The sequence below is a fragment of the Chiloscyllium plagiosum genome, chromosome 12 (genome assembly GCF_004010195.1).
Source record: "Chiloscyllium plagiosum isolate BGI_BamShark_2017 chromosome 12, ASM401019v2, whole genome shotgun sequence".
NCBI lineage: Eukaryota > Metazoa > Chordata > Chondrichthyes > Orectolobiformes > Hemiscylliidae > Chiloscyllium > Chiloscyllium plagiosum.
In genome coordinates this window covers 48,857,549-48,868,243 of record NC_057721.1, presented here as the reverse complement: position 1 = coordinate 48,868,243, position 10,695 = coordinate 48,857,549, and the positions used below count along the sequence as shown (strand labels likewise).

At 41.9% G+C, this 10,695-nt stretch overlaps 1 protein-coding gene across 3 annotated transcripts in view; it reads right to left on the bottom strand.

Moving 5' to 3' along the window:
- Nucleotides 1-6,074, bottom strand: part of cfap91 (cilia and flagella associated protein 91) — a 94,669-nt gene extending 88,595 nt beyond the window's left edge. The window contains exons 1-2 of one of the 3 annotated variants that reach the window (XM_043701004.1): nt 5,787-6,074; nt 3,438-3,514 (exon numbers count right to left, since the gene is read on the bottom strand). In XM_043701004.1, coding sequence (XP_043556939.1) covers nt 3,438-3,514; nt 5,787-5,862 — 153 coding nt within the window. In that variant the 5' untranslated portion in view covers nt 5,863-6,074. The remainder of the gene's footprint in view (nt 1-3,437; nt 3,515-5,786) is intronic. The other 2 variants (XM_043701005.1, XM_043701006.1) reach the window with 2 other exon arrangements.
- Between the last annotated feature and the right edge of the window lie 4,621 nt (nt 6,075-10,695).

Below are 10,695 nucleotides of genomic sequence, written 5' to 3'. Positions count from 1 at the left end.
CCCAGCCTGTTCAGCCTCTCCCTATAGTTTAAATCCTCCAACCCTGGCAACATCCTTGTAGATCTTTTCTGAACCCTTTCAGGTTTCACAACATGTTTCTGATAGGACGGAGACCAGAATTGCACGCAATATTCCAACAGTGGCCTAACCAGTGCCCTGTACAGCCGCAACATGACCTCTCAACTCCTGTACTCAATACTCTGACCAATATAGGAAAGCATACCAAACGCCTTCTTCACTATCCTATCTACCTGCGATTCCACTTTCAAGGTGCAATGAACCTGCATTAAGTGTATACGTCCTGCTAAGATTTGCTTTCCCAGAATGCAGCACCTCGTATTTATCTGAATTAAACTCCATCTGCCACTTCTCAGTCCATTGACCCATCTGATCAAGATCCTGCTGTAATCTGAGGTGACCTTCTTCGCTGTCCACTACACCTCCAATTTTGGTGTCATCTGCAAACATACTAACTATACCACCACTCTCTGTCTTCTACCTTTGAGCCAGTTCTGTATCCAAATGGCTAATTCTCCCTGTATTCCGTGAAATCTAACCTTACTAATCAATCTCCCATGGGGAATCTTGTCGAATGTCTTACTGAAGTTCATATAGATCACATCTACCACTCTGCCCCCATCAATCCCCTTTGTTACTTTTTCAAAAAACTCAATCAACCTTTTGAGACATGATTTCCCATGCACAAAGCCTTTCCAAATACATGTATATCCTGTCCCTCAGGATTCCCTCCAACAACCTGTCCACCACCGACGTCAGGCTCACTAGTCTATAGTTCCCTGGCGCTTCCTTACCACCCTTCTTAACCGGTGACACATTAGCCAACATCCAGTCTTCCGGCACCTCACTTGTGACTATCGATGATACAAATATCTCAGCAAGAAGTCCAGCAATCACTTCTCTAGCTTCCCACAGAGTTCTCAGGTACACCTGATCAAGTCCTGGGGATTTATCCACCTTTTGCATTTCAAAACATCCAGCACTTCCTCCTCTGTAATATGGACATTTTTCAAGACGTCACCATCTGTTTCCCTATATTCTATATCTTCCATGTCATCTTCCACAGTAAATACTGATGCAAAATACTCGTTTAGTATCTCCATTTTCTGCGGCTCCACACAAAGGCCGCCTTGCTGATCTTTGCGGGGCCCTATTCTCTCCCTAGTTACCTTTCATTCCGGTTAGATTCACACATGCATTGGGACATAATTTTTAACCGTTTCACCACACAAAGCTATCTCATTTCCCCTTTTTTGACCTCCTGATTTCCCTCTTAAGTATACTCCTTCTTCCTTTATACTCTAAGTATTCACTCAATATATCCAGTCTATACCGTACATATACTTTCTTCTTTTTCTTAACCAAACCCTCAATTTCTTTGGTCATCCAGCATTCCCTATGCTTACCAGCCTTTCCTTTCACCCTAACAGGAATATACTGGATTCTCGTTATCTTCTTTCTGAGGGCTTCCCATTTTCCAGCCATCCCTTTACCTGCAAACATCTGCCCCCAATCAGCTTTTGAAAGTTCTTGCTTAATACTGTCAAAATTGGCCTTTCTCCAATTTAGAACTTCAACTTTTAGATCCTGTCTATCCTTTTCCATCACTATTTTAAATCTAATAGAATTATGGTCACTGGCTCCAAAGTGCTCCCCCATTGACACCTCAGTCACCTGCCCTGCCTTATTTCCCAAATATGTTACATTTCAAATATGTTACATTTCTGTCAACGAAAGACTACAGATGGGAGGTGGAATACCTGGTGCACTGAGAACAACCTAGCTCTCAATGCCAGCAAACTCAAGGAACTCATTACTGACTTTCGGTGGGATGTTACTCATGTCCCCCCACACATTAACAGCACAGAGGTGGAATGAGTGGAGAGTGTCAAACTCCTGGGAGTAGTCATCAACAACAAGCTTTCTTGGACTCTTCATGTGGATGCACTAGTTACAAAGGCCTAATAACATCTCTTCTTCCTCAGGCAGCTGAGAAAATTTGGCATGATGGCGAATACCCTTGCCAACTTTTATAGGTGCGCCATCGAGAGCATTCTGTCTGGATGTATCACTACCTGGTATGGCAACTGTACCATTCAAGATCGGAGACGGTTACAGAGTGGTGAACTTAGCCCAGACAATTGTAAAGGCCAACCTCCCATCTATAGAATCCATCTATCAGCCCGCTGTCAAGGAAAGGCCGCCAGCATTCTCAAAGATCCATCTGACCCTGGCAATGCTTTTCTACAACCTCTACCATCAGGGAGAAGGTACAGAAGCCTGAACACACGCACCAGCCTGTTTCACAACAGTTTCTACCTACTGTTGTTAGAATACTGAATGGACTCACAAACTCTTAGCATTCACCTGTCCTTGTGTTTTTGTTTTTGCCACTGTTTACCTATTATTTACTTATCTCTACTATTTAACTATGTGATCTGCCTGTATTGCTCACAAGACAAAGCTTTTCACGGTTCCTCGGTACACGTGACAATAAATTCAATTCCATTCAATTCTGATGAAAGAACATTGACCTGAAATATTAATTCTGCTTTTATCCATGGATACTGTGTGACACGCTGAGCATTTTTGTTTTTGTTTTTTCCTCCTTGAATTCCAAAAAGGGTGTCATCAGCATTGCTAGGTCCATCTAGAACTGAATGAAGTCAGACTACCAGAAAAGGACATCCATAACCTACCTATTGTACATTAAACCTCTGATTATATAATATGAATAAGGAGGTACTGAAGCATGTGGATGCATAACAGTGCATTTGCCAAAATTACAGGCAAGGTAGTAAAATACCCTATTTTAAAGAGATTAAAACAGATCAGGTTACAATAGCAAGCACATCTTTCTGATGGTGTCAACTTCTTGGATAATTCTGATGTCAAAACTCCAAATTAATCTGTAATGCAACTATCAACAGGTCAGGAATAAAAACAAAAAGTGCAAGAAAGATCCAGCAGATCTGGAAATGTCCAGAGAGAGAAAAACAGACTTAACTTTTCAAATCAAACTACTTTTCTTTTATGGCATCCATAAAATTGGCAGTTTTCTTAAGGTCAATCCAGAGCAGTGTCTGAGAGAACAAAATAATTTGCTTGGGCGGAGGAGCATAGAATATAGTCAGCAGTACACATTATTGTTATACATTTCAGAATATCTCGGAACATGATCAGAGCAGATAATGCTATCCGAGGAAATCTCAAAACTATAGATCAAACACTTCTCCAGAAAAAACAACAACAGAAGAAGATTCCATACAATAATGTATTTGATTTGATTGCTATTCAATGCATTTCTGTACATTTCAATCATAATTTGAAGAAAATAGCAGCAAGATCATACCTTCAACACATTTTAGTGAATAATTTATTTTTAAGATTGCATCATATTGCTAAAATGCAGTACTCACAAATCTATTAGCAGATGTGAATGCTTTCATGGACATTTTGGCATGATCCTTCTCGCTAGCTACCGAATACAAAGGATCTGTGGAGGACAGGAGTTATTGATTATTCAATAGCTCATCAGGATTTTATTTCAACCTAATAAGAAGTTTATATATAAAAAATTGCAACTTGAAAGACTACTTGTAGGAATCATCAACAAGAATCCCCCAGCTCTAACTCGTCAGCTTGTTCCTAAGAACTAATTCAAGTCTAATATCAATTTTCACAAACTCTCAATTTTGGTGATATTTTTATTGTGCTGTAATTCATTAAAAAAATGTAAATTACCTTTACATTTTGGAAATAAAGTATTTCTGAATACCATACGGCTAGTTTAAAAACAAATAAAAGCTGAAATGGGTAGAGACCTAGGATGGAAATTGGTGGCTGGAAATTCAAGCTGGGCCACTGCATTGCAGAACATAGCATGATGGGACTTTTGATTACCAGTTTGCTCCAGTAGTGATATTGCAAATATCATCCCTACACCACTTGCAGGTGTCCTTGGAAGTTTGGGGTCAAGGGAAGAAATTTTCACCCTGCCATGTTCTTACACGTCAATGCCATTGAAAATTGTGTTTGGCCACAAAGAGGAGAAGAACAAAGGTCAAGGCTGTTGCCCCTTTTGGTGTTGAACAATATGTGTTTTACAAAACAGAACCCAAAAGATAAGCAACATACAAAAGCATAAATTGCTGGAGAAACTCAGAAGATCTGGCAGCATCTCCGAAGAGAAAACATAATTAATGGTTCAAGTCCAGCAACCCTTCTTCACAACTGATAGTAGCAGCTAGGAAAAGGTGATATTTATGCTAATGATGAGTGGGGCAGAAAAGGAATGAGCAGATAGGTGGACTTGCAGCCCAGAGAGAGACAGAAAAAAAACAATGTTAGGCAGACAAAGAATAGTAAGCCAGGGAGGAAAAGAAGCTGGATAGATGATAATGGAAGTGAGTGGGTGAAAATGGGTTGGCTGAGCTGAAAGCAGCACATGTCATGACAAGACCTGGGGTGTGGGAGTGCGTAATACTCGTAGAAGCAGGTGTTAATGCTCTAAAATTATTAAACTCTACATTGAAGGCTGTAATGTTCCCATGCAGAAAATGAAGTATTGCTCTTCCAACTTGGACTGAGCCTCACTGGAACACTGCAGTAGGCCAGAGACAGAACTGTTGGTGTGGGAAATGTCACAGTGGTATGATAAAGTGTCAGGCAAGCTTGGGGTTATTATTACAGACAGAACGTATGCATAGGCTCTACAAGACAGTCATTCAGTAGGTGTTTTGTGTCCCCAGTGTTCAGGATACCACATCGTAAGCAGAAAATACAGTAGACCAGTGAAATGCAGGTAAATCACAGCTTTACCCAGAAGGTGTGTCAGGGGCCTTGGTTAATGAGGTGTGGTGAGATAAATGGGAAGATGCTGTGGAGGCTTCTTTTCTTCCCTGCTTTACTATTCTCAATTCAGTTGTCTGCCTAACCTTTTTTCTCCCTTGCGGATTTCCTTCTCCACCTGTTTGCTCACTCATCTCCTCCATAAGCACAAATATCACATTTTCCTAGTTACTATTATTTCTTAAGAAGGATCACTGGAGTCGACGCAACCCTGGTTCTCTCCACAGATGTTGTCAAACCTAATCAGTTTCTCCATCAACTTCTGTTTGTGTTTTTTTCCCCAGAATTCCAGCATCGGCAGTTCTTTGTTTTACAAAAGATAAACAATCCATTACTTCGGGTGTCACACACTTGTGAGAATAGGAGGGAAGAGCAAGTAGATGTGACCCAGATGGGAATATTTCAGATTCCTGGAGCGATGGGACCAACGTAAGATTTGCTCAAGACGAGATGGTTTGCATGTGAACCGAACTGTCATTGAAACTGCGCCGATCTGATATTGCCCGATTCCTGCGACTTTCCGAGATAAATTTGTACCCCCGAGTCCAAAGAAAGCAGCAGCAACAGGCTGAGGGCTGAACAACTTGCCATTCTCTCTGCCGACAAGATTCACACACGTAAGGAAGGGGCCATGATTTGGAGATACCGGTGTTGGACTGGGGTGTACAAAGTTAAAAATCACACAACACCAGGTTCCCATTAAACAGGTTTAATTGGAAGCACACTAGCTTTCGGTGCGAAGCTCCTTCATCAGGTGATTGGAAGGGGCAGCACTGAACGGTAAGAAAAAGGAGAATGAGAAATGCGAATAAATCAAAGGGGAGGATTTTTTTTCTTCACAAAAGAAATGAGAAATAAAGATAACTGGGAACGGTAGCAGTACAACAGCGGTGGAGACATGAAGTGAGCTACCTTACCATACAGGTAGTCATGGGGTCTCTCGCGTTTGAACCGTTGCTTCTCCCGCACGCTCTGGGCGATGGTGAAACTCATGCTGCTGCAAGCGGTAAGATGCCAATTCCCCTTCCTGATTGTTTCTTTTTTCACTGGAGCCCGTCAAGAGGCATTGATTGCGGTTTATCCGTTTAAATTCCCCTGTTATTTTTGCGCCAGAGAAATCCGTTTAGTCACAGCGACCTTGTTTGTAGCGTGCGGTAACCATAACAACAGCTGCAGCTAAGGAGGGGATCGGGATGATGGACCTGCTGCGAATTTAACATCCACAGACACCGCCACCTACCGACCAGCAACACACTTCAGGTCAGGTAGCATCTGAGGTGCAGGGATCCTGGTAAAGGGATCATGCCTGAATCATCGATTCTCCTGCTTCTCGGATGCTGCCTGACCTGCTGTGCTTTTCCAGCACCACGCTCCCGACTTTAATCTCCAGCATCTGCAGTACTCACCTTCCTCTACACACTTCAGGGGAGGCGAATCGGACAAAATAATTCCTCAATTAATGTCAACAACCCCATCATCTTTAAAAGAATGGGGTTCTAGTTGTTTTCCTTCCCCTCCTGAATACCGAAGGAAAGAATGATGGACTTTGTGTAATATTCACCTACCAGGATTAATTTAGTCAATTCAACAGTCATGAGTAGAGTTAATGACCGTTGGCTTGTTCCAGATTCTTTCGGAATTAAAGAATAAAATCTAAAACATAGTTGTGAGTAATTTAGGAGAAACGCGATATTTGCAAATAGTGAAATTTAAAACATTCCTTCAAACTAGGGATGGGCAATAAATGCTGACCCAGCGAGCGACTCCCATATCCCCGTGAATAAATTTTTAAATGCAGCAGATTAGGTATAAAAGTGTTGAAGATTTTGTGATAGGGTCACCAATCTTCGCACCATAGCCAGTAATCTCTCGAGACTGAGGATCAATTTCCCTGGCACTGTTGCTAACGCTACAGTTGTACAACGGTGTTTGGTGAAAGTCTGGTCTGTTACAATGAAACGCGCTAAGTTTCAGATGTCAATATGCATTTTCACAGCCCAAAGAAATGCACAAAAATGGATTGACCAGAGCGGTCACTGGCGAAGCAATGGCACTTACTATTGAATTCAACTAAATCAACTTTTCAGTAATTATATCTTTAGCACATTCAGTTCTTACTTCCCACAGAAGTTTAAAACCTGCCTCCAAGTTGGGTAAAAACAATGACTGCAGATGCTGGAAACCAGATTCTGGATTAGTGGTGCTGGAAGAGCACAGCAGTTCAGGCAGAATCCAAGGAGCAACCTACCTCCAACTTTACCCGTCCTCGTACATTCAACAATTATATTAATAGGCAGGGTAAACCATCACATTAAAATAAGCCAGGAGTAAAAATGTTAAATTTCAGACAGCAAAATAGTTGTGATTATATATTAAGATAGAAACTGAAATATCGTTAACTACATTTTTAAATACTTGGAATTTTTGTAATGCCGAAAATTGACATTACAAAAGTATCAGGAAATGCAAATCCTTTCAAACGGAATAGATTGATATTGATTGTCATTGATATGACATTGTAATCTAACAACATATTGTTATTTCTAATGCATTATTATTGGTTTGAATATTGTTTCCATGTGCGCTGTTGATACGTGTTGTTGTGTCGCAATAGTCTTACCAAACCATAGGGGCTGCTCTCTGATTACCTGTAGATAGAAGCGACTGGTGGTGATTTAACGTGAAGGCAATCAGACCTTCGGCCAGGGAAGAGAGGTCCTTCATGGTAACCTCAAACCGGTGACAGGAATTGAACCCACACTGTTGGCATTACAGATTAATTAAATGGAAACAAAACTTATCGAAATAAAATATTTTGTTTAATAACTAGATAGAAAATAAAGATCACTTCCATGTTACTTTAGTTCACATTAATTTTCAATTAAAAAAATAATTTTATATGTCACAAAAAAGTGTCTAGAACATAGAACAGTACAGCATGCCACAGGCCCTTCTGCCCACAATGCTGTGTTGAGCATTTATCTTAATCTAAGATCAACCTAACCTACACACCCCTCAATTTACTGCCGTCCATGTGCTTGTCCAGCAGTCACTTAAATGTCCCTAATGTCTCTGAGTCTACTACTGGCAGTGTATTCCATGTACCCACCACTCTGCGTAAAGAACCTACTTCTGGCATCTCCCCCAATCACCTTAAAATTATGATCCCTCGTAACGGCCATTTCTGCCCTGGGGAAAAGTCTCTGGCTATCCACTCTAACTATGCATCTCATTACCTTGTACACCTCTATCAAATCACGTCTCTTCCTCCTTCTCTCCAGTGTGAAAAGCCCCTAGCTCATTCAACCTGTCTTCACAAGCAGCATCCTGGTAAATCCCCTCTGCACTCTCTCAAAAGCATCCACATCCTTCCTATAATGAGGTGACAAGAACTGGATACAATATTCCAAGTGTGGTTTAACCAGGGTTTTATAGACTTGCAGCAAAACCTCGTGGCTCTTTAACTCAACCCCCTGTTAATGAAAGCCAAAACATCATATGCCTTCTTCATAATCCTATCAATTTGGGTGGCAACTTTGAGGGATCTATGTACGTGGACCCAAAGATCCCCCACACTGCCAAGAATCCTGTCTTTAACTCTGTATTCAGCATTCTAATTCAACCTTCCAAACTGGATCACTTTGCATTTATCCAAGTTGAACTCCATCTGCCGCTTCTCAGCCCAGCTTTGCATAATGTTGATGTCTTGTTGTAGCCTGCAACAGCACTCGACACTATCTACACCACCGATCTTTGTGTCATTGGCAAACTTACTAACCCACCCTTCCACTTCTTCATCCAAGTCACTTATAAAAACTATAACGAGCAAAGGCCCAAGCACAAATCCCTGCGGGACATCACTGGTCACCAACCACCAGGCAGAATACTTGCCATCCACTACCACTTGCTGTTTTCTTTTGGCCAGCCAAATCTCTATCCAGACAGCCAAATTTCCCTGTATCCCAAACCTCTAAACTTTCTGAATGAGCTACCGTGGGGAACCTTATCAAACGCCTTACTGAAATCCATATACACCACATCCACTGCTTGACCTTCATCAACTTGTATTGCCACATCCTCAAAAAACTCAATAAGGCTCGTGAGGCATGACCTGCCCCTCACAAAGCCATGCTGACTATCTTTAATCAAACTATATAGTCATAAATCCTATCTTTTTCTTTCCAGTACCTTGCTTACCACAGATAAGACTGACTGGTCTGTAATTCTCAGGGATTTTGCTATTCCCTTTCTTGAACAGAGAAACAACATTTGTCTCCCTCCAATCATCCAGTACTACTCCCGTGGAATGTGAGATGCAAAGATCATCACCAGAGGAGCAGCAATTTCATTCCTCGCTGCCCGTAGTAACCTTAGATATATCTGGTCTTACCTTGGGGCCTTATCTATTTTGATGCTTTCCAGAATTTCCAGCACATCCACTTTCTTAATATCAATTTGTTTAAGTCTATTAACCTGATCCATGGTGTTCTCACTATCAACAAGGTCCCTCTCTCTAATGAATACTGAAGGAAAAAATTAATTTAGGGCCTCCCCTACATCTTCAGACTCCAGGTACAAGTTCGCTCCACTATTCCTGATCGCCCTGCCCTCTCTCTGATCATTCTCTTATTCCTCGCATAAGTGTGGAACGCCTTTGGGTTTTCCTTAATCCTTCCCGCCAAGGGATTTTCGCCCCCTTTCCTAGCTCTCCTCAGTCCATTTTGAGTCTTTTCCTAGCCACCCTGTAATCCTGTAAAGCTGTGCCAGATCTTTGATTCCTCAACCTTAAGTAAGCTTCCTTCTTCCTCTCGACAAGAAGCTCCTCTTCTCTTGTCATCGAAGGCTCCTTCACCTAACTATTCCTTGCCTGTCTTAGTGGGACATGCACAACCAGTGCTTCTTAAATAGCCTCCACATTTCTGTTCTGCATTTCCTGTAGAACAATTGTTCCCAATTTATATGCCACAGCTCCTGTCTAATAGCAGTATAATTTCCCCTCACTTATTAAATACCTTCCCAGACTGCCTGTTCCTATCCCTTTCCATGGCTATGGTCAAGGTGAGACAGTTATGGTCACTGTCACCAAAATGCTCTCCCATCAAGAGATTTGACACCTGGCTTTGCTCATAGCCTAGCACCAAATCCAATATGGCCTCCCCCCAGTCGGCCTATCTACATATTGATAATAGAAGGTCCTGAAGAAGGGCTCATGCCCGAAATGTCGATTCTCCTGCTCCTTGGATGCTGCCTGACCTGCTGTGCTTTTCCAGCAACACATTTTCAGATCTATCTACATATTGAGTCAGGAATCCCTCCTGGACACACCTGCCAAAATAGATTCCATACAGACCATCAGCACCAAGGAAGTTCCAATCAATATTGGGGAAATTGAAGTCACCCATAACAGTTCTGTTACATCTGCACCTTTCCAAGATCTGCAGTCCAATCTGCTCTTCCATCTCTCTACTGCTATTGTTGGGTCTATAGAAAACATCCAATAATGTGACTGCTCCTTTCCTGTTACTGACTTCCACCCACACTGACTCATTAGACAAACCCTCCTCAACAACCTCCTTTCTGCAGCTGTGATGCACTTTCTAATTAACAATGCTCTTTTACCTCCTGTTCCTGTTCTTTTTAAAAGATCTAAACCCTAGAATATCCAGCAACCATTAGAGACATCCCGGACCCTAGCACCTGGGCAGTCTGGACTACCTTCCGGGAGTCCTGTTTACAATCGAAGAACCATTCCTCTATCAAATCTCCTACCACTCACACTTTTCTATTCTCCCCCCTTCCCTTCTGAGCCACAAAGCCATGCTCAGT